The following is a 24,317-nucleotide window of genomic DNA, read 5'->3' on the forward strand; positions in this document are numbered from 1 at the left end:
CCTAAAATCTATCGACTTCAAGCTGCCATCTATAGACTTCAAGCTGTCGGGTTGGTAGTTACCCAGATCCTCCTTTTCCCCCATCTTCCATGCAGTCACACATTAGGACTGCGCTTGGGCCAGCCAGCCATGGAAATGTTGTTTTCTAGCTTAAAAGTCCAAATTGGGGTGCCCACATTCTTCAGAGCCAATACATATGCATATTTTCCACCATATGCATCACATGCTTCGAAGGTGGGATATCCTTTTCCCTTGGTTCCCTTTTTGTCACTGCAAGAATAAGACTTTTTCTAGTGCACTCCCTTTATTTGTTATGGTTGCAGAGAAGATTGAGCTTTTCCTCCTTTTGGAGACAGATCAATCAGAAGTATAGTCTTTGTTATTTCAGAAGAGTCTCATTGCTGTCAACAGGTCTTTCCCGATCCTCGTGCTTGTGGCCCTGCAAAAATAGCGTCCAAGGCACTTTTCAAGAAATGCTCAAAATGTGGGACTAAGATGCCTCATAGTGAGAAGCATGAGGTGTGCCTGCTGTCCCTGCATAAGGCCTGTAATGTTGGGGCCTGCCCTGTTTGTCCGTGCTTCACTCCAAAGGTCCATTCAGACAGAGCCCCGAGGCTTAAATCCGCTTTAGGGGAGGAGGTGTTGCCCTCCTCAGTTCCAACTGAACTAGCTCCTAATTTGGGGTTGGTAACTTTGGTACCATCCATTTTGATTCTGTAGGTCAGGCCGTGTTCCAGACCCCCGCTGGTCCACTCAGTTCTTTTCATTGCCCTTCTCTGGAGATGATCCAGTTTGTCTACATCCTTCTTCAATTGTGGTGCCCAAAGGAACCAGGAATACCCGCTTGGCCCCTGGACCTCCCTTCCTGGATTCCATGTACCTGAACTGAACCATGAACCTGCTTGAGTGCTATGCTGTTTAAATTGTTATCTTCTGTTGTTGTTATTTTTATTACTGTTGTTGTATTTCCATTTGACACAAAAACCAAGTTTGATGTATTGTTTTTTACATTTCATGTGAACCACCCTGAGCCTCAGGGGAGAGCGGTATACACAATAAAGTAAATAAAGTAAGTAAATAAATAAGTGAGGTCTAACCAGAGCAAAGTAAAGCGGTACCATCACCTTATGCGAACTGGACACTATACTTCTTTTGATATAGCCCAACATCCCATTTGCCTTCTTAGCCACTGAGTCACACTGCTGACTCATGTTCAATGTATAGTCTACTAAGACCCCTGGATCCTTTTTGCACATACTACTTCCAAGACAGGTCTCCCCCATCTTTACACCGCTCCACAGGAGCGGTATAAATAAAGCAGTAAGGGTTGTGGGGGAGAGTTCGGTCCGGGATGGGGAAGAGAGGCCATTGGCCCCTTGCCCCTGGTCTGACGAGTCAGGAGGCACGAAGCGCCTCCCTACCCGCCCTCCCCCTAACCTGGACGGCCATCAGCCAACAGCCGCCATTACGCGGCTGTCCGCCAACAACGCAGGTAGGTGGCCAGCCGGTGTAACCTACCGTGCGGCCCTCGGGTGGGAAGCTTAAGCCTGGCCCAAGGGGCAGTCCCACTGTGGCGGAGCTGTCCCTTGGCCCAGCCCAAAGCCCCGAAGTAGGTCGGGAGGTGGGCGGGGGGGCTACGGGCCAAGCCAAGGGACAGCCCCGCCGCATCTGTGACATGGTGGGGCTGTCCCTCGGCCCGGCTTGAAGCACCGAAGTTGGGCAGGAGGTGGGCTGGGGGGGGGCTTCAGCCCAGGCCAAGGGACAGCCCCGCCATGTCGCAGATGAAGCAGAGCTGTCCCTTGGCCCGGCCTGATGTCCCAAAGTCGTCCGGGAAGCGGGCAGGGGGGCTTCGGGCCGGGCCAAGGGACAGCAGAGGGGCTGTCCCTTGGTCCAGCCCGAAGCCCCGGAGTCGGGCAGGAGCCAGCCAGGAGAGGTTCGAAGCCGGGTGTAAGTGGGGGGGGGGGGGCGCGGGCAGGCTTCAGCACAGGGCTCAGAAGCCCGTGCTGAAGCCGGGGGGGAGGGGCCGACCAGCCTCCCACACCCATCCACTGCCCGCTAGTCTGTGAAGGAAGGGAGCTTTGACTCTCGAATGCTTATACCTTGAAAATCTTGTTGGTCTGTACAGTGCCATTGCACTCAAATTTAGGTGCTCTACTGCAGACCAACACAGCTAATCTGTGAAATTAATCTATAAAGGTATCCCTGGTATAAGGTTGTGACACACCTTTCTCACACACATTGGGTCCATACTATCCTCCACAACCTTCCTCCCATATGTTCAGGGTTACAGGTACGTCAGGTAATCACACAGGTAGGTCAGGTAATAATTGTCCCTCTCTATTGGTGTTGAGGAGTCAAACACTCTCATTTATATGCTGCCACCAGCTGTTTATATCCTGAAATATATAGACTGAGATCTTAGCTTGTGTGTGTGTGTGGAACTGGCCCACAGAGTTAAAAAAACAAAGGATTATTTTTTTATTTATGGATTGAAAAGGACAATGAAAAAACACAGGAAGGCGTTTTAACATTTCTTTTCTATTGAACTTTTGAACAGTTTCCCGAGTCCATCCTTTGGGACAGTGGTCCCCAACCCCCGGTCCGGTGACCAGTCCCGATTCGTGGATCAGTCGGTACCGGGCTGCGGCTCCTCCTCCTCCTCCTCCCCAGCTGCTGCCTTGGGGGCTGCCCTGCCACTCTGACGCCAGCTCTCCTTTGGTGCTCTCCAGCGGCCGCCATGGCTTGGGCTCCCCCTTGGCATGGCACTGTGCAGCTGGCAGCGCCCCCCAGTGGGTGGCGGGAAGTCAGGTGTGCCAGCGGGAAAGTAAGTGGAGTAGGGGCTTAGGCAGTGGCGACATCCCTCGGCAAAAGACTACCCCCTCCCGGGCCTCAGTAAAATTGTAAAGCGTTGACCGGTCCCCGGTGATAAAAAGGTTGGGGACCACTGCTTTGGGATCCTTTGGTTACAGACTGGCCAATTTCAGTCAGCTTGAAGTTGCTGTGCTCCACAGCTTCTCTTCTCTCAGCCAGATGCACCCTCAGCTCCCTAACTATTGTCTTCAATCAGCCTCACCTACCCCACAGGGTCTCTGTTGTGGGGAGAGGAATGGGAAGGTGACTGGAAGCTGCTTTGAGCCTCCTTTGGGTAGAGAAAAGCGGCATATAAGAACCAACTCTTCTTCTTCTTCAGTAATCTCAGGGCTCTCTCAGCCTCCCCTCCCTCACAGGGTGTCTGTTGTGGGGAGAGGAAAGGGAAGGCGATTGTAAGCCCCGTTTGAGACTTTTCAGGGTAGAGAAAAGCGGCAGATAAGAACCAACTCTTCTTCTTCTTCTTTAACTGTTGTTTTTTAACTGTCTCTCTCACTAATATTCCATCCGCTTCCATTGGTCACTCTTAGGGAGAGGCGGAACAGAACCAGTCTATGTGGAAAACGTTGTGGAAGGGGGGAAAATTGGACTTCAGGTTGCGTTCGTGGCAGGGGGGACTCCTTCGGATGCTGTGGGCAAGCAGAGAAAACAGGATTCAGAGTTTGTGCCAGTTCTGTTCAGGGGTGGATTGGCCTTTGAACCTGTAGGGAAATTTCCCGGTGGGCTATAGGGAGCAAGGAACAAGCAGAGCCAAGCTCCAGCAATGCTGCTAGTGCCTCAAGGGCCACTTGGCTCAGCAGCAATGATGAGGCTGCTTCCTCCTGGGCTGCCACCAGTTTCCCAGGGTGGGAGAGCCAATGCCTCTGGGCCCTGCAGTGGTGGCTTGGCACGCTACGAGTTCCGCTCTGCTTGGCTGGCTCTGGATCCATTTGCACTTTCTAGTCCTCCCTCAGTTCCATTCTGGGCCAGATTCCTTGTAGAGTATGGAGGAATGCTGTGAGAGAGAGTTGTAGGTGATGTTCCCTGTATAGTTTTCAGTTCTATGTAAACCGCCCTGAGCCTTCGGGGAGGGCGGTATATCGATGTGAATCAATCAATCATTATTACTGATTGATTAGATTATCTAAAACTGGCTATAATCTTGTGGGAAGTCTGTGTGTGTGTGTGTGTGTACGCGCATGCATACGTGCACGTGTGTGTGTGTATATGTGGGGGAGGTTACCTCTCAGTGTCCCCAGATGGTATGTTCTGCACCAGAATCGGTATGAGGAGTTTGCAGTGCCATCCTAAGCAGGGCGTAACAGTGTCCCACCCAGCTTAGGATGGTGCAGTTATTTGTTTGGGCACCCTCTATGTATACAACTGCCTAATCTCCTTTGAAGACCTGTGAAGTGCCTGACTTCAATGAAAATGCTGATTAGTTTCACAGGAAATTAGAGTACTCTTTGAATACTGTGTATTTATTTGTAAACGATTTAAGGGTGTGTGTTTCTTTCTTGTTACATCTTTCTAAGGAAGGCCAAGACACACTCATTGGCTTCCATTCATTATGTACCATAAGCATTCCTTCATATTTATTCTCTCCTATTGTGCCCGTTCTCTAAACTAAGCAATGCTTATCTTTTTAATCTCTCTTCACAGAAGTGTCTCCATCTCTCTTGCCATTTTCATCATACGTCTCTGGATCATCCTAGTTTTACTGCTCTATGTCTGTTTTAAGATGGGGTAGCCAGCCCTGCCCACAGTATTCAAGATGAGGGGAAGCCCTTTAGTTTATGTGAGATTGGCGATGTAATTCAATCAGTAGCACTTTTCAGTCACTGTGCATGCGCTCATTTTGCCCCCATGGGTTTCCATGGGCAGATAGAGGTATTAAAAGAAGTTGTATGAAAAATGAACGTGTTCTGAAAGATGTGTTCCGTGATCACAAACAAAATATATCAAAGATTGTCACCCTGATCTTTAGCGCATTAGATCTGTGCACCAACCATTGGTTAGTTCAGGGGTAGTCAAACTGCGGCCCTCCAGATGTCCATGGACTACAATTCCCAGAAGCCCCTGCCAGCATTCGCTGGCAGGGGCTTCTGGGAATTGTAGTCCATGGACATCTGGAGGGCCGCAGTTTGACTACCCCTGGGTTAGTTGTACATTTGTATAATCGAATCCATGGTCCTATATATTTCTCTTGGAAGTAGGGACTGTAGGTTTTAGTAGGACTGAAGAAATATAATCTGTTCTGAATTAGGGAGTTTCTCTACTTCCTGCTGCCATATCCTATCCTGTTTCCACTTTCTAAATTTCCCTTCCTGCTGATCACACAGTTTCTTCTTTCCCTATACCTTTTGTCAAATTTCAGTCTGAAATGGTTGGCCTTGCACCACCACATAAAAAACCGTTTGTGGGCATTCTGTTGTTCATTCCATGCAGAATACCTGATCATTTCATGATGCAGCTATCAGGCTGTTGGGATCTTTACTGCTCTTATAGCATCTTTTAGTGGATTACATTATAGAGCAAGAAAAGAGGTAATTTGCAAAGGATTAAGAATTGTTTCTACGGATTAATACTAGTACTTTCTCTGGGGAGTTCGTCATAATGTTCAACTGCTAAGTGTTTTGCCCTTCCTTTGGCTCTTCTAGAGAGACTGAGGAAGTGCATCATCAGAGAGGAAAGGTCCTGATTTACAGCTGAGGTACATAATTCTTAAATGAGAATCTTTTATTGCACTAAATGAGACTAGGAACTAGAAAAAAAGACCTATCCTTATGGCATTAAACAATAATAAAGAATGTTTTCAAACAACGTCCTTTCGAGTTTACTTTTAGTTTATTTCATTCCAAGGATGTCATCCAGAATGGTTTTCCAGATTAACTCTGTTTTCTGCTATCTTTTCCTCAGTGGCTTGTCCTCTCTACTTTTAAGTACAATTAATTTCAGTCTGTTTGTTTCACGACCTCAATACAAGTCATATAAATTGGCCAATGGCTCAAAATAGTATGGAGATCCTGGTCCCAAAAGACTAGAGACTAGAACAGTGTCTAAGTATGTACGTAAGAGCAATGAAATGGCTGACTTGCTTTTCTGTAGCACAGTGGGCATGTCAACCATGCTTAGAATTCCTCCTTCATTGTATCTATGTAAAGTGCTGTCAAGTCGCAGCAAACTTATGGTTGACCCCTCATGGGGCTTTCAAGTCAAGAGACAATCAGAGATGATTGCCGTTGCCTGGCTCTGCCTAGGAAATCTTGGTGTCCTCCCATCCAGTTATTAACCAGGGTTGACCTACTTCTGAGCTCTGATGAGATCAGACCCGCATGGACCATCCACATTTAGTCCCTGTTCCTTTACTTTCTGTTAATTCCAAATCCATTTGCATAGATTACTGCTGAGCCAAATGATCACCTTGCTACTCTCACCAATGCCCAGTTACAATTTTCTTTTTATTCCCACTTGTATCTTAGTTTCAGAGTAGAATTTGCCCATATCTTTGATCTGTTGGGTCCTCCCCCTTCATTTACCAGTGTGTCCTGTTGAAGCAGGCCTTCAAATTGTTCCCTCTTGAGCCTATAAAAGACTGGAAACGCACTCCATGTTGGGCTTTTCGGACAGCCATCTGGTTTCTGTGTGCTGGTGCCAATGTCTCAACTTGAAATTTGCAGTGCTTTGCTTCAGAGCCAGTGAACTGAGGGTGAATTCCGGTTCCCAAAGCCCCTTACATTCAGTCTCCCTGTAAGTATGCCCAGAGTTCTGGGTGAGAGTTACGTTGCAAAGCATCAAGTAAACCAAACAGAATGCAGCCTTGGCAGTAGATGGGGAGACTTCTGTTCTGGCTAGAAAAGGGTTTTTGAAAACCATTTTTTGACCCTGAGGGACCTTTGGAATTCTGACACAGCTGGAGGAGGCTAAACCAGTCAGGTGCCGCAGCTTCCCTTCAGCCATGTAATGGCGGTCCCTTTGCTGTGGTGCCATCAAAGCACCATTTTAAAAAAATCTGCACAGCCCAGTGATATCCAATCGCCAATCCTTGCAGAGCAAAAGCCTCACCTGGCTCCACCAATTTTTAAAAAATGCTTGGCAGGTGCCATGAAAGGTGTTGGAAGGCTACGGGGCACTGAGGGACGGGGTTGGGAAGCCCTGGGCTAGATGGTTAACTTGAGGGCCTTGAGCTGGACTAATCAGGGTGTTTCCTCTGATGATTCAAGTTCCAAGCTTTTCAAACTTCCGTTTCTAAGTGCATGTCCACAAAGTACTTCCTGTGAGGAATGAATGGATCAGAATATTGAAAACCCATTTTGATCTTGGGGCTCAGGTTCTGGGCTCTTTACGGACACGTCTGGATCATTCTGCTGAATGCTCATCGGGCCATGCAGGGGCACAGCTGCCATGTTCTGAAAATCAGTTGCAAGCTAGCCCTTCAAAGACGCAAACAAAAGCCAATTGATTATGAACTTCGGTATATCTTGTTAAAAATGAGGCATGGTTTGCATTTCAGATCGACTGGATGAATATGTATGTCTGTATGAAGTCTGTGACCTGCTTAATAAATCTGCTTGACCAAAAAATCTCAAAAGTGTTGCAATCCCTTGTCTTAACAGTGTATCTATGCATAGACCTCTCTCCCCACCCCAATAGGTCTGCCAACCTCCAGGTTGGGTCTGACCTGAAATTCCCCTGGAATGACCATTGACAACAGAAATAAGTTCCTTGAGCTCCAGAGGGCAAACTCTGTGGCACGCCATAGATTCTAGGTGAAATCTCTCCTCAAATTCTGTCCTCTGCAAGCATTGTTGCTCAATCTCCAGGCATGATTTGGCAACCCTGTTCCCCAATTTCTCTGGTTATGGTGAATTCACCACTCATGGCAGCATAAAGCCAGCTGTGAGGGGTCTCTGCACATGTCGAGTCTCTCATTTTCATTCCAAGTTGTCAAAACAGAATGCTTTCATTAACTGTTTGCGCACACAAAAAAGATAACTTGTGAAACAAAAGAAAACACTGTGACCTCCAATATGTCATGTACTGTCCCTGGCTATTTTTTGTGGGGTCTTTGTTTTCACTTCCTTTGAACTCCCATTAATGTTTGATGACAGCTGAACAAGGTTGTCAACCAAATCAAATGGTTGACAGGGACTCTCAAGTTTGCTGTCCCAAATGGAATGCTATTCTCTTTTTTCCATTTTCATCTTCTGCAGAAGAATCTCTCTTGTTTATTTTGACTTCATCCTAAGCCTTGATTTTGTTTGGGGTGGTGGTGGTGTTTTTTGTTTGTTTAGTTTTGGAGGGCATTTGATGGACACTGACATGAGAATACCCCAAAGGTGCCTTCGCTTTGTAGTTCAGTTATCTTAGCCTCGTTTTCTCCTTTCATCCAACTGTCTAGACCTGCACCACCTTCTGTAACGAACAAGGTCAGCCCCAGTGTAAAGCGATGGTTGAATCCCGTTGACCTTTGAGTTTGTTTTAACTGTTGTTCTGCTTTTCCCAAAGGTCCAATTATGTCATTAGCAAACCAGCCTGTTCAGAGACTAATTTATTTATTGTCTGTTAGTTCCAGTGAATGTTTCTTCCTGTCTGGTATAAAAAGAAAATTGAGTGGCCAGAGGAGAGGGACTCTGGTTCAGTGGAAGAACCTCAGTTCGGCATGCAGAAGGTCCCAGGTTCAATCCCCGGCATCTCTAGTTCAAAGGACCAGGATTAAAAATTGGTTGCCACTACTGGTTTATTTGTTTGTTTATTGTATTTATATACTGTCCTCCCCTGAGGCGCAGGGTAGTTTACATAAAAACATAGAAAACAGTACATGAAACTCAGCTTTTCACAATAACAATAACATTAACATTAAAGTAATAGAGGTAACAGGGTATAACAATGCAAACAGGTCCAGAACAGAACGCACGGATGGATTTCTGGGAGGAGCAGAGGCCCTGTTGTTGGTTACCTGGTCCCAACCAAATGCCTGGTGCAAGAGCTCCCTTTTTTGGCTCTGTCAGGGCCCTGATCTCCTCTGGGAGCTAATTGCACCAGGTGGGGGCCAGGACAAAAAAAGCTCTGACTCTGATTGAGGCCAGGCGGGCTTCTTTAGGGCCAGGGATCATTAGCCGCTTGGTGGTGGCAGAGCATAAAGCTCTTTGGAGGGCATAGGCAGGGAGGCTGTTCCTCAGGTACACTGGGCCCTGACTGTGTATGGCCTTAAAAGTGATTACCAGAACCTTTAGCCTGATCCGGAAGTCAACAGGCAACTACTGTAGTTGGTGGAGAATGTGCCAAATGTGGGTCCTCCATGGTGTTGCAGTGAGGATTCTGCTTGAGCCATCTTATCACTGCTTCCAGGCAGCTGGCTAATGCTTCTGGGGGAGAGACAGGGTAGCCATCCATTAGGAGGAAGAGCTGGGTTTTACCTGTATATCGATGACAATCCAGCCCAAACATCCATACCAGTTGTGCAAGAGGGCACATGAAGATGTTGAATAGGATAGGAGAGAGGAGATAGGAGAGAGTCCCTATGGGACTCCACAAGTAAATTTTCAGCCGCTTGATGTGCTCTCTCCTATTGCGACCCTCTGTCAGCAACCCCAGAGGACGGAGATCAGCCAGTGAAGGGCTGTCGTTCATATTCCGGCATCAGCAAGGTGGTGAGCTAAGAGCTCATAGTTGACTGTCAAATGCTGCTGAAAGTTCTAGTAATATCAGCAGCAACGAACTACCTTGGTCCAACTGGCGCCGGAGGTCATCCATCAGGGTGACTAGTGCTGTCTTTACCTCATGGTCAGGCCGGAAACCTGACTGACATTGGTCTACGGCTGAAGCTTCCTCCAGGGATGCCATTAGTTGGTTCATGACAGCCCTTTCTACCATCTTCCCCAGAACACTAGGTGCGAGATGGGTCGGTAGTTATCAGGCTTTCGTGAGTCTAAGATGTTTTTTTCAATAGCGGGTGTACCACTGCCTCTTTCAGTCCCTCTGGGAATTCTCCCTTTGTGAGAGGTTGATTATCTCCTGGAGGGGACCCCTTATTCTTATATTAGATTTTTTAGGAGCCACTATGGTCAGGGGTCTAGTGGGTGTGTGTTGCTGCTGTTAGCATCAGTCAGCGTGACTCATCTGAAGTTGCTCAGTATTTTCTCCAAAGACGGCCAAGGGGCCTCTAATTCACTTTCTGTATCTAAGGTTGGAGATAGGTCACTGCAAAGTGTTGAAATTTTGTCTGCAAAATGACTCGCAAATGCCTCATAGGTGATACCCAGTTGGCTACTATTTTATTGCCCATCTACCAGGGCAGTGAGAGATCGAACTATCCTAAACAATTGAGCCAGGCGTGAGTCTGCAGACGTGATGGTAACCAAGTAAAAATTGTGTTTTACTGACTTCACCACCATCTCATAGGCCTTCATCTGCATTCTATAAGATGTTCTCAAGGCTCTGTTGCAAGTCATCCTCCAAACTCGCTCTAGCCGTCTCAGTTCCCATTTCTTACAGCGAAGCTCCTCAGTGTACCAAGGGGCTTGCTTGAGACGGGTGCGGAGAGGGCGTCGGGTAGCTATCTCGTCAATGGCCATGAGCATTCTGCTGTGCCAGTTGCTGACCAGTTCATTGAGAGAAGTGCAGGGAGGCATTGGTTCCTACAGAGCATTCAGGAATCCAGTTGGATCCATAAGTCTTTGCAGGCAAGCCGAAATTTGTTTGCTGCCCAACTGAGGAGGGAATGGTAGCCTTAACCAAGCCTTCAGGGAATAGTGGTCTGACCATGGCACGACAGTTGCCGTGACCAGATCCAAATCCAGACCCCCGCTAAAAGTGAGATCCAGGGTGTGGCGTGCTTGATGGGAAGAGCCAACAATAAATTGCGAGAGCCCTAGTGTCACCATGGTTGATACCAGGTCCTTCCCAGTTCTGAAGGACAGTAGCTCAGCATGGATGTTAAAGTCCCCCAGAACTAGTAGTTTGGGGAACTGTATTGTCCAGGCCTCCACCCCCTACAGCAGGGTAGGTAGGGCATCTGGAGATGTACCATGAATTGGGCACACGGTACACTAACCAGATGGCCATGCTCTCGGTTGACCCACATCTGAGGCCAACACACTCAATGCCTGGCATTGACGGTGCGGGAAAGGCTGTGAAGGAGAAAGACTCTTGGGTTAGGATTGCCACCCCTCCTCCATGCTCCACTATCCGAGACTGGTGGAGGACACAGATCCCGGCAAGGGGCTAGATCTTTAAGGCAACTGTTTTGACTTCCCTGGCCCAGGTCTCTATCACGCACGCCAGGTCCACTCTCTGTTCTGCAAAATAGTCCTCTAGGGTAGAGGTTTTGTTGATTATTGACCTGGTGTTGCACAGCACCAGTGTCAGAGACGAGTTGATCACCCTTGCCTCCACCCTAGTGTCGTGAGGGATAGGGTGGAGTTCGGAGGGGCCCCAGGTGTGGTTGGGTATAGTATATTTTGTATCTGATGCAGCATTGGTTGAATCTTTGTATCAAAACTGGAAAAAACTGAGGATTTTTTTGTGTGGTCAATGCTGATGTTTGCAATTTCAGAAAACAAAGGTCTCAATATATACAAAAACCATTTATATCAATGTTTGATGTAAACCACCCATATGGAAGTGCGGCATAGAAATCTAAATTAAATAAATAAATATTGTTCATGTGCACAAGAAGCACAACTTCTTGGATTGGTTCTACAGTCTTTTGTGCTTGAAAACTTTTTTGAGATCTAGGCAATTTTCCCTCCCCCTTCCAACCTGCTCGCTTTAAGCAGAATTAGATGCAAGCTCAATGTTAGATTCTTGAATGGAAAATCAGTTTAAGATTTTTAGATGCAAATTCAATGTGAGGCCCACATAAGACATAATTGCAGGGAATATTAATTGGAGTTCTGAGATTAGGTCAATAATACTTTTGCAGATCAAAGAAAATGTAGGCAGAAATAGATCCTTCATGAACTCCCCTCTGTCATTGGCCCTCTTCATCCCCTAACTCATCATCCTTCTGGTGCCGCTGCTAAAAAGAAGGCGGGGAGACCACAGCACGCCCCACCTGTCATATTTCAGATCTCTAAGATTTTCAACCACATCTTCATTGCCAGACTCCTGCAGATGAGCTCCCTGGCAAAGATCCCAACTGTGCTTGCCATAGTACAGACTTCGTAAATGGGAACACACTTTTTAAAACTAGCAATAAAATATTTATCTGGAAAAAGATTCTATGTCAGTGGTCCCCAACCTTTAAATCACCGGGGACCGGTCAACGCTTGACAATTTTACTGAGGCCCGGGGGGGGGGAGTAGTCTTTTGCCGAGGGACGTCGCCACCTGAACCCTGGCGCCCCTTACTTCCTGCCACCCACTGGGGGGCGCTGCCAGCAGTAGCTGCGCAGTGCCATGCCGAGGGGGAGCCCCAGCCATGGCAGCCGCCGGAGAGCACCAAAGGTGAGCCGGCAGCAGAGTGGCAGGGCAGCCCCTGAGGCAGCAGCCAGGAAAGAGTACAAGGAGGAGCTGCGGCCCGGTACCAACTGATCTACGGACTGAGGGGGTTGGGGACCACTGTTCTATGTGACCATACTCCCCCTAGATAAGTATGCTTACAGCGTGCTATCCAGAGAACACTGTCCTGGGAGGAAGACCCATTGAATAGAGGGGGATCCGGAGTAGACCTGCATCTAATTGCTCTCTGAGTTGTCATTTTTGAAGTCATTCCTCCATTGTTCAAATTTGGGGAAGATTTGAAGTAGAAAATAGACTTGTTTTGTTTCAACATATCCATATATTTAACATATTTAACATATGAATATTCACTTCTTAATGCATAATTAATACTAGACTTGTAATGGTCCTGATTATTACTGTTCATTTAAAGGTTTCCTTCCTTCCCTCCCTCCCTCCCTCCCTCCCTCCCTCCCTCCCTTCTGGTGGGAGTTCAAAGTCCTTCCTTCCTTCCTTCCTTCCTTCCTTCCTTCCTTCCTTCCTTCCTTCCTTCCTTCCTTCCTTCCTTCCTTCCTTCCTTCCTTCCTTCCTTCTGGTGGGAGTTCAAAGTCCTTCCTTTCTTCCCTCCTTCCTTCCCTCCTCCTTCCTTCCTTCTGGTGGGAGTTCAAAATCCTTCCTTCCTTCCTTCCTCCCTCCCTCCCTCCCTCCCTTCCTCCCTTCCTTCTGGTGGGAGTTCAAATTCCTTCCTTCCTTCCTTCCTTCCCCCCTCCCTCCCTCCCTCCCTCGGCTATACATTTCTTAGCTTTTGGCATTCTACTTCACAAAGCTGCATGCCCCCTCCATCCATCAGTTTTATCATGGTGGAGGGAATGACACAATCAGCGGGCCATTTGAGTGTTTGCAAACTGACATTAATTTCTAATCAGTTAGTCAAAACAATTGAATTTTTACAATCTGCCTTTAAACAGATCAGAGCTAGCCAAGAAATACATTTCCCTTCTTTTAATTAGATCAAACCCATTTTATGAACCAAAACCAAGCTCTGCTTTAAATAATCAAGTTACTTCAGTGCAAGAAACAGAAAGGAAGATGAAAAGAAAAGCGCCCGAGCCGCCCGTCCTCTCACCCAAAACAGAAACGGGAACAAGTGAAAACATGTCAGCCGTTCATGCCCTGGAAGAGCTTTCCTCTTCTCCTAAGGTACGTTCTTTCCATTTTACCCACATTGTAAATATGTCTTAAAAGCAGAAACTCCTCCTCATATTTTGCACATAGATATTAGTAAAAAATAATTTTCTTTTTCTCTGTTGTCAGATACTTTCGCTTGATTTTTGCTTGCTTCATTCCGCCTGGTCCTGGGCTGTGATTTCAGATGTTTGAATCCTGACAGAAGCAGAAGGGAGCACAGATATTTATGGGGCTCCCCGTTTGTTTCACTGTGTGATTCAAGAGCTGTGGAAGCCATAGTGATGGATTCTGGGAGCAGGGCATCAGAAACCTCCTTGACATTCTTTGACCCTGGGGTGGGGTGGGCCACCACCTGGAGCTCTTCCTGCTCTGTGAACATCTCCACACACACGCCCCCCAAAAACTCGCTCCCTAAAGCAAAGATCGGGCTGCTGGGCACTCAGCTTTGAGCTGAGACACAAATCCTGCGGAAAAACATTTAATGAATGCAAGACCTTGTGGAGGCCTTCCGCAAAAGCAAAATTGGAGAGCATCATGGGTGGGGAGGGGGAATCGCCCTTCCTGTCATAGGCATGACTCTGCTGACAGGGGGAAAAACAGATATAAGTAACAGCCCCTTCATTCTCCCTTCTGCAGCAAGATTTGCCAACTCTGGGTTGGGAAATTCCTGGAGATTTGGGGTGGAGCCTAGAGAGGCAGGGTTTGGAGACAGGTCCTAAGCAAGCTCTAATGCTGTGACATTTATGCTGCAAAACAACCCTTTTCTCCAGGGAAACCGATTCCTTGAAATTTGATATGTCGTAGTTCCAGGAGATTCCTCCAGGAGGTTGGCACCCATCGCTGCATCTCTCAGCCTAGTTCACAGGGGCCGAAGGGAATGCAGAGAAGCGAGGGGGGATGTGACACCAGGCCTTTTCCTTCCACTGGTGATAATAATGCTCCAGCGTAATAAAGAGGCTGGTTATGTTAGCAGAATAGGAAAGGTGATGTTTCAATGCCATGCGGAAACAATACAAAACAAAACAAATACAAAACAAATCCAAGGAACCATGTACAATATTCTGTGATAATATTATGCATATCGAGTGAATCCAACCCTATTTATCTGTTTTCAGTTGTTTGTTCTGCTTCTGGGCTGAAGGGTTTTTTAAAAAGAAGTTGGGGCTGAAATCTGAGCTTTAATCACTCCCGCCTCGGCCGAAAACCGTAGTGCGGTTCTGTCTGCCCCTTTAGCATGTTTGCCAGCGATGAGGTGTGTTAGTACCTTGCTGGAAATATTCAAATGGCTCCTTCCTCAAATAATGCCCTACTTTAGGACAGCCTGGAGGCTTAGGCATTACCTTCATAATGCAACTTGTGCATACTTGCAAGTCCTACTTGCTGCAGGCCACAATTGTGTCTGTGTCTGTGTATTTGAATATCTTCCATACCCTAAATCAGGGGTAGTCAAACTGCGGCCCTCCGGATGTCCATGGACTACAATTCCCAGGAGCCCCCTGCCAGTGAACGCTGGCAGGGGGCTCCTGGGAATTGTAGTCCATGGACATCTGGAGGGCCGCAGTTTGACTACCCCTGATCTAGATAGTACTGCTGCCAGGATTCTGGCACCCAGCTGTACTCATTGATCGAAATATGCCCCTGTGACTCATACCCTGGGTGGAACAAAATATATCATGTGTTAAAAAGAACCATTTGGCAGGTTAATGTTTGAAAGAAGAGAAGGAGGAGGAGGAGGAGGAGGAGGAGGAAGAGGAGTTGGGTCTTATATGCTGCTTTTCTCTACCCGAAGGAGATTCAAAGTGGTTGGTTCTTATATGCTGCTTTTCTCTACCCGAAGGAGGGGAGGCTGAGAGAACCCTGAGATTCCTGCTTGGTCAGAACAGCTTTATCAGTGCTGTGACTAGCCCAAGGTCACCCAGCTGGCTGCATGTGGGGGAGTGCAAAATCGAACCCGGCATGCCAGATTAGAAGTCCCCACTCCTAACCACGACACCAAGCTGTCTCTTTTGACCTCCCAATGCATAGAAATACCTCCCTGCAACAGATAGAGCTGCCTTATACTGAATCAACTCACTGAGGTCAGTCTTGGCTACTCAGACTGGCAGCTGCTCCTCAGGGTCTTTCACATCACCTTCCCTCTCATTGTTTTCAGCGTAAAAGCTGGGATTCCACCTGGGACCTTCTGCACGCCAAGCAGATGCCTTCCCACAGGCCTTCCCTTAAAGCCACCTGCAGGAAGAGTGACGGGCTGTCAGGGGATGTGTGCTGGCCGGGAGAATTACGAGACAGCCTCCTCTGGATGGGGCACCATGCCCCTTAAAGGGGACATGGGGTGCAATTCTGCCTAAAAATCTAGAGGTAGAAATCTCCACTGTAATTTCTCCCCAGCTTTGGCTGCTTGACCAGCTGGGGGCCTTCCTCGTGAACCAGGATTCAGCTGCAGGCATCTGTGTCCAGCCATTTAGGATTGCCAGGTGTGGGTTGGGGAATTCCTGGAGGTTTGGGCAGAGGAGCCTAGGGCAGGCAGGTTATGGGGTTTATGGACGCCCCCGCCGCCCCCAATTTCTCTCTGCAGTTGTCAGGCCTACTGACACCTCTATTTCCTGCTACTTTTATCTCAAAGCTCCGGTTGCTCCATCTCTCCGTCTCCGCATTGTTCATATATATATATATATATATATATATATATATATATTTGTGTTTTTCATTTGAAACTGAAAAGGGAGAGGATTTGCTGGCAGGTCTTCCTGATTCCTTTAAAATCTACCGTTGCCCTTGAGGATCCTGCGTTTCTGGATATCACCGTTTCAGTTAAGCGCTGAATGGGACTCCTTGTCATGTCTGTCAAATGACTGCTTAATTAGGCGGAGAGGCTGCTGACGAATCCCTGTCCCTTAAGGGCTGATCTGGCTGCTTCTTGAGCGCCAAGGAGAGGCAAACCCCGGAAGCCGACCCTGACAATGCAGGGCAGAGCAGAAGAGGTCATTGGACCGGAGCACACACACACACACACACACTCATACTCACACACAAAGTACAGAACTGCTGTTTCCTTTAAAACAAAGAAATGGCCGTAGCCAAGCGCTGGAGCTTCATTCTGTTTGTTACCCACTTTCCTATCAACGTTGAGTCATTTCCCCCTGGGTCCTGGTAGAGATTAGGCCGCTAAAACTGTAGATTAGATATTGGCACTTCAGCTTGTTTCTGGAAAAGACAGCTTTTAAGGATGCATAAAAAGGATTTCCTCCCCTTTAAATCTGCTTAGCTAATTGAGAGCAGGTGCCTGCTGTTCAGGGACACAAGGTGTAGCTTGGGAAAGTGGGAAGGGATCTGATTAGAAAGGAGAGGTTTCCCAAGGATCCAGTGAATTCAAGCCACTCTCCCACCTCCTTCCCCACCTGCCCACCCGGCCCGGAACACGAGACTTCTCTCTTATCCAGAAAGCATTTTCGTGATGGAGATCTTCATCCCTGTTTCTTCTTCTTCTTCTTCTTCTTCTTCTTCTTCTTCTTCTTCTTCTTCTTCTTCTTGTTTTTCATATGCTATTATGTTATTTATTAACTACCATGTGAGACCCAGAGCAGTTTAAAGTAGAATTAAAACATTAAAAGTTACCATAAAAAATATATATATATATTTAATTACATGCATTAATTTATAACATTACTAGGGGCAAAGCCTGTTGTCTCCAAGAATACAACGGGCGCTAGAGCTTGGCAGTGGGAAGAGGAAGGGGAAGAGTTGTCCAGTCTGTAAGGGCATGGGGTTAAATGTGTGTGTTGTGTGGGAGGTTGTGGTGGCATGGTGGCAAATGAGGCCATGGGTGTGGAGATATGGGTGTCAAGAACCTGTGGTGTGGAATGTTCGTTGAGTGTGGGAGAGGACTGACCTTTGGGAATTGTGGCATAGTGGCTACAGATGAGCTTTCCAGAGCCATGTCTTCAGATATGTGAAGGGAAAATCAGACTGGAGACTCTTCTTAGGGGAAGATTACATGGCAACCAATTCCTCCCAGTTCTGCGTCATTTCCCTTCTTGGAAATTGCTCTTGGAAAGGCCTCCCTCCCCTCAGTCAGGGCCTGTCAGAGGCTCCTTCCCAGCCGGCCTGAAGGGAGGGGAGGGGGGGGCACTCTGTAGCCTCCTGCCAGCTCTGTCAGGGTACTGAGGCAAAGTTACAGTCAGACATGTCAGTTAGGACAGCCTTGGGGTGAAAAGGGCTGGCGCAGCCTCTGTGCTCATCCGCCTTGGCAGCCCTAATGACCTCCTCTCCCTGCGGTGGTCAGGAGCAGACTGGCAGCCAGACTGGGCTGGGTGAATGGAATTTTCGCCTGTCCTGGCGAGGGGCCAATAGGAAGGCGCTTGGCGCACCTCCCCATTGGCCACTTGGCCCTTGAGTGGCACTTGGAGGGGCTTTGCGGCTCCTGATTTGCCCCTCTGAGTTTTTATCATGGACAGAGCATGCCCTAACTCCTCCCCAATAGCCCTTAGGGCTTTATTTAACTGCAAGAGCGGTTAAAGATTATTGAAACAGGCATAGAACACATTCTTGCAGACTTAGGCTGATTTTACAGAGGTTGGGTAATGAACTTTCAATGCACTTTACCAAGTAGGTTTTCCGTTTTCATGCAGGGAAATCCTTCAAATGGAAATGCTGCGGTCGTAGAGGGGTGTTCTGCCTTCTTGCAGAACTACCCACTCTGGCCAGAGTATGCCATTGAAGCAGCCGTTTTCTCCAGGGGACCTGATCTTTGTCGCCTAGAGCTCTGTTTTAATTCCAGGACAGGTTGACAGCCCCATCTTCTACCAAGGGGTTCCAATTCTATTTGAAAATTATACTTAGTTTTTAAAAGTATTATTATTCCATGAATCTCCTGTACTGCAGAACAGTTTACTATCCTATTGTATTGCTTTATTTTTATTATTATGTAATTTCCTGTGAGCCGACCTGGCTGAGAGCAGCAAGTAATAAGTTGAATTATAAATAAACGAAGGAAGGAAGGAAGGAAGGAAGGAAGGAAGGAAGGAAGGAAGGAAGGAAGGAAGGAAGGAAGGAAGGAAGGAAGGAAGGAAGGAAGGAAGGAAGGAAGGAAGGAATTTCTGTAGCCATGTGCCCCACAGCAGGCCTCCTGGGCAAGCATCAAGAAGGCAATGAGCCACAAGGCTATTACTGGTTCTACCGGAGCAGCACAGGTCTATGAGCCCATGGGCAAAGACTCTTTTCAGCTTCTTCCAAAGGGCTAAATTTTCAATCCCCTGCAGAAAGAGAAGGGCCAAGATATAATTTTTTTAAAAGGAGTCTGTACCAGCAGTTCCTCCCTCAGGACATGGGAGGGCCCCCTCCCCCCTCCCTCAAAGTACCCGTCCTCATTACCACCACTGCTCAAGGAGCATGGCCATTACTTTTGCATTACTAATGTCCTGATCATTTTAACTGGAGGGGCTGAGGCCAGGACCTGGGACCTCTCACGTACAAAGGAAGTGTTCTACCAATGAGACACAGCCCTGCACCTTCTCTAAGAATTCATTTTAGGTAGAAGGGAAATTGCTGGGAAGCACAACTTCCCTACCCACAATCTCCCATGATGCCAAAGTGTGACAGTGGGAACCACAGTATAAACCTTTCTCCGCCTGTTTTCCTAATGACCTGGGAGGACGTGAGCTTATCCTTTTAACGTATTTGTTGCATTATTATCCGCCCTTCCTCCAAGGAGCCCAGGGCAGCTAGTGTGGTTCTCTCCCCTCCTCCTCCTCCCCTCCACCTGTGCGGATTAGGCAGAGACAGAGGACATGGCCTGAGGTCACCCCCTGGATTTCTTGGTGAATCTGGATAAGCACCGTGCCATACTACCCTGCACTCTCCTTTGGGATTAGATGGATGGGTAGCCAGGTTGGTCTGAAGTAGGAGAACAAAGTTGGAGTCCAGTGGCATCTTGCAGACCGACAAAGTTTCAAAGTGTGAGCTTCAAGGTGCTATTGGACTCCAACTTTGTTCTCCTTTGTGGTGTTTTTAAAATTGTTAAAATTATTATTATCCCCTGCCACTCCTTGTGGTTCACGGCCACTGACTGGTTTGCCTGTGCGGGCTCCCCGTCCTCTTTGAGCCTGTGGCCACCTTTGGCATTTTGACACAGTGGGGGGGGGCATTCACAAAACGGGTGCTATGGGGGTGGCCACAAAAGTGGGGGCAGCCATGAAAGGGTGGCAGCGGCGAAGGTCCTTGTGCCGTGGGGGCTGCTGCCACCAAAGCAACACTTTTAATGCTTTGCACATCTAATCAGACCAACAGCTGCTGAGCATTTCTGGGCAGAAGCCCCACCCCGCCCCTCCCACTTTTAAAGAAGACTTGGCGGGGGGGGGGCAGGAAAGATGCCAGCAGGTGCCACAGTGCCCATGGGCGCTCCTAGAGATGTGCGTTCTTTCTCCTTACCAGAGTCACAGCAGATGAGATGTGCTATGCAAGTGCAGTTTCCAAGTGACATCCCTGATTCTCAGTAACCGCATTCCTGGACACTCGGATTTCTCAGAACTGCTTTTTAGCTATTCTAAGGGCCATTCTGCACAGCGCTAATGTTGCCGAAGTGTTACCATTGTGTAACGCTATTTATTCTGCGTTTTTCATGACCTCATACACAATCTGCAACACTCCCGCAAAAATCACTTCGTTGTAGCAATTTTCAGGGAATCCATAAAAGTGGATTCCCCCTAAAAAAACAAACGCTTGACTCTTGAGAACAACCTGCAACACATCCGAAGAAGACATGTGTGTTCTCAAGCATGTCCCTCCCTAATCTCTCGCACCCGAGCTTCCGGCGTCCCGATCTCCATTTTCTCTCCTTAAACCGGCCAAAGCAACGAATTAGCGATGCTTCTATGGCTGAAATCCCTCCACAAGCAATTGTTCGTAAAGTTCCGAGCACAATACAGCCCCCTGTTCGACACTGCACTAATTTCGGCCAGAAATAGCACTGGGGAGGGGGGGGATTTTAATTTTTAATTTCAGAATGTGTAAACGAATAAGCGCCAGCTCCTAAGCCAGCAAAAAAAGGTCTTTCTGATACATCAAATGAACGAATATGCGTTGCTACTGGTCTTTTTGTGTTTTTAAAAAACATTTTTAAAGGGAAACACGAACACAACAGTTAATTGGCTGCTCTCTTTGATTGATGGCCAGGGGAGGGAGGAAGCACAGAAAAATATCACCTTCTTTGTTGCGATTTTGGCGAGACCGGAAACTTGTGTGTTACAATAGCAGCGCTAGTGGGAGAGCCTTTTTTTCGATTGAACCGGCTGTGTGCGTTACCGAGATCTGCCGCTTTTGATTGCAGCACTTTTCAATAGCGCTCAGACTTAGCGAAATGGCCCGTTGTGCGGAATTGCCCTAAGTGGTCCCTGTGTTTTCCCCATCTTGCAAGGCCGCTCAAACTGGATAGAAAGCAAGTCCCTCTTGCCTTTGTTGTACTCCTTCATTCAAAGGAGAACATGTTAAGAAGAACAAAGCCTAACTTTTAATTGACATAATGCTAATGTACAACTTTTGTTCTTTGGGAGTTGTCTGATCTGAGGCGTGAGACTTTTCTTCTTCGTCTCCCAAAGTAGCGGGCTCAGCAGCAATATTATCCCAGCAAAAAGAATGAGATTGCCTGTCATCTAGGGACACTACCTAAAGTTAGTCCAGTAGCACCTTTAAGACCAACAAAGATTTATTCAAGGCGTGAGCTTTCGAGTGCAAGCACTCTTAGTTAGACTAAGAACTGACATGATGGTCAGTTCATATGAAGAAGAGTGCTTGCACTCGAAAGCTCACGCCTTGAAGAAATCTTTGTTGGTCTTAAAGGTGCTCCTGGACTCTGATTTTTTGTGCTACTTCAGACTAACACGGTGACCCATTTGAAACTACCTAAAGTTGACAATTGGATGCAGTAAAAGACAGGAGAATGCAAGTTCCTCTATACAGTAGGAAGGGCTATCAAGTCACAGCCCGTTTGCACTGACTCCTGCAGCGTCTTCCAGGCAAGAGAGATTCAGAGTTGGTTTGCTGTTGCCTGTCTCCACACAGCAGCCCTGGACCTCCTTGGTGCCCCCCTCCATCCAAGTACTAACCATGGAGGATGTCTATTGGCCAAAAAAGGGTATATGGGTAAACCTGCGTTTACAAAAGGCACGTGGGAATGGGCAGAGGTCTGAAATTTGGAGTCGACTTTTGTGAGATTGAATGGAAAAGCCGATAAACACCTTTAGGCTTGGTTGTCTTAACAGTGCTTATTTATGAGGTGCGTTTATTTGATCTCTTACGCTCCATCAATCTCTGTGAGTGATTGTAATGGCCTTTGGCCACGTACAGTGAAATGCTACTGGGCGACGTTTCTGGATTGCTTTTATGAAGAAGACTGAAATAGTTTTGCTGCATTGTATAATTCTTTGAAGGTGTGCTTTAACTACATTAATCTATTAGTTATGACTAGGTTTCTTATGCAATTAAACCTATTTACAGCATGGCTGCCAAAATACAACCATAATTTAAAACCTTAATCCAGATAATCAGATGGGAAGTAGTCCTGGAAAAATTAGCGACTTTGATAAATGTGGGAGGTTGCAGTTCTCAAAGACACGCAACTGTCTTACACATCAGTACAATGCCAAGGTGGTGATGAAAGCAATCCGGTGTGTCCCGAGGTACTTAAACCGCTTCTTCAATATGGGCACCAGAGCGGGGGGGGGGGGGGTTGGGGGTTGGGAGGGCGGGGAAACCACACCGGTTGTTTTAAATCCACTTGGGGTGTGGCTGACTTTTGAAGTTCCAAAATCCAATTCCAGCTGTAGTAGATCTGTTCACTTGGCCAAGAGAAATGGGAGAAATCCCTTTTTCGCAGGGGTACAATTATGGCTGCTTCTGAAACTCTCCAGCCTGAAACTTGTAGCTCATTATTGCCCAAGTATTAAGAGCGGGTGTGTCGTACCCTGAAGATCTGTCTATGTTTACACCTCTGTCTTTTGCGCCAGTTTAGAGGCGTAATAGAATTGTCTAACGTGCTAATGAGAGGAACTGGTAGAACAACAGGGATTTCAGCGTGTCAACGAATCCGCAGTTGTGGTACACTGAATGATCTTGAGCTTATAGAATTGTTGGGCTGGAGAGGGAAAGGCTCTGACACACTTTCACTCTTGCATGGTTGTGTTGTTGTGTTAATTACATGAAGGGCAAGGCGTTCTGACCTGGATGTTCCCAAGCAGCCCAGGCTCACCAGATCCCGGAAGTTCAGCAGAGTCTGGTCTGGTTAGTCCTTGGGTGGGAGACCACCGTGGAAGTCCAGGGTTGTTACACAGAGGCAGGCAATGGCAGATCCCCTCTGAATCCTCTTGCCTTGACACCCCCAAATTTCCATGCATTTCTGAAGCGGGAGTTGGCAACCCTAAATGTGACCAGAAGCTAAACAATCTGATGATGTCAAGAAACCAACCTGTCCCCTCCCCAATACGGGTGGGAGTGGAGCAAAGCTTGCTGGGAATGGTCATGCTTTCCCACTTTTGCCCTGTTCGAGTCTCAGTGGCTGCAGTTTCTACTCAGTTCTAATACTTTATTTTCTCCATGAACACTCTGCCTTCCTCCCTAGTGGGGGACCCAAAACAGCTTAAACAATTTTCCTCTTAAATAATTATTCTCACAACATCCCTGTGAGACAGGCTAGGCTGAGTGTGACCGGTCACCAAGAAAACCTCCATGACAGACTGAGGAATTCGAACCTGGGTCTTCCAGAGACTAGTCTGCCACTCTGACTGCTCGGCTCTGCTGGCTCTGGGGATCGGCTCCTCTTCCCCTCGCAGGGCTGCTTTCCTTCCCCGCTCAGGTTGGTTACAAAGGAGGTTTGTTTTCAGTGTTCTTCTCGGCAAGTGTGGAGGGCACGGAGAAGGGAGCACCCAAGATGACGTGTTTCTCCTTATATATCTGTTACGGTGGAGTTAGGACAGGGGCAGTCAAACTGCGGCCCTCCAGATGTCCATGGACTACAATTCCCATGAGCCAGCAGGGCTCCTGAGTTAGGAGGTGGGAGGAAGCTCAGAGGGGACCAAGGCCCTCCAAGGCAGCCCTTTCCACCAGGGAACTGATCTCTGTAGTCCTGGAAATCAATTGTAATTCTGGGAGGTATCCAGGACCCACCAGGAGGGTGGCAACCCTAAACCTTCAGAAGGCAGGCAGCGGTGAAACAGCCAAAGTGACATTTCTCGTCCTTTGATTCCCTTTTCTGAGTAAGCAGAACAAGTTTTAGAACAGCGGGTGAGGGGTTTGCACGGACGAAGGCATCAGTGGTAATCCCAGGTCTTCAGCCACCGCCTGGAGGATGGCAACCCCGCACTGATCAGACTTATCTTCATGTAAATAATCTTCCTGATGATCCAATGGATGCTTGCTTACCTGTGAGTAAACACCATAGATAAAGGGGGGGGGGGCGTTTTCTCCCAAGTAAACATGCAGAGTCTTAAATCGTAACCGTGTATGTACACAGATACAGAACCAAATTTCACAGTTCCTAAGATGATGTTGATTCCTTCAGTGCCTAAAGCACGGCCAGAGACACGTCCCTGAGTAGGATCCACTGAACTGCACCAAGGTAGGCTTCCTTCTCTTATAGGAACCAAGTACTCTGCTGGTTTACCCAGGAGATATGAGGCAGAACCACTTCCTACATTTGGACACTACCACCTTTGGGTAGTGATGTAAATCTTGTTTAAAAATGTGCTTTAACACTTAGATTTAAAGCCAATTTGCCCTGCTATGCTTTATGACTTCCAGACCCCTGTACAATGACACAGTATGTAGTAGATAAACTCTTAAATCAGTGAC

The 24,317-nt window shown here is 47.5% G+C and overlaps 1 protein-coding gene across 7 annotated transcripts in view; it reads left to right on the forward strand.

Moving 5' to 3' along the window:
* EHBP1 (EH domain binding protein 1) overlaps positions 1 to 24,317 on the forward strand; it is a 383,927-nt gene that overhangs the window by 180,942 nt on the left and 178,668 nt on the right. For all 7 annotated transcript variants that reach the window (XM_077315418.1, XM_077315449.1, XM_077315434.1 and 4 more), the window contains one exon: positions 13,301 to 13,490. In XM_077315418.1, coding sequence (XP_077171533.1) covers positions 13,301 to 13,490 — 190 coding nt within the window. The remainder of the gene's footprint in view (positions 1 to 13,300; positions 13,491 to 24,317) is intronic.

Source organism: Paroedura picta, chromosome 1, assembly GCF_049243985.1.
Source record: "Paroedura picta isolate Pp20150507F chromosome 1, Ppicta_v3.0, whole genome shotgun sequence".
NCBI classification, from domain to species: Eukaryota; Metazoa; Chordata; class Lepidosauria; order Squamata; family Gekkonidae; genus Paroedura; species Paroedura picta.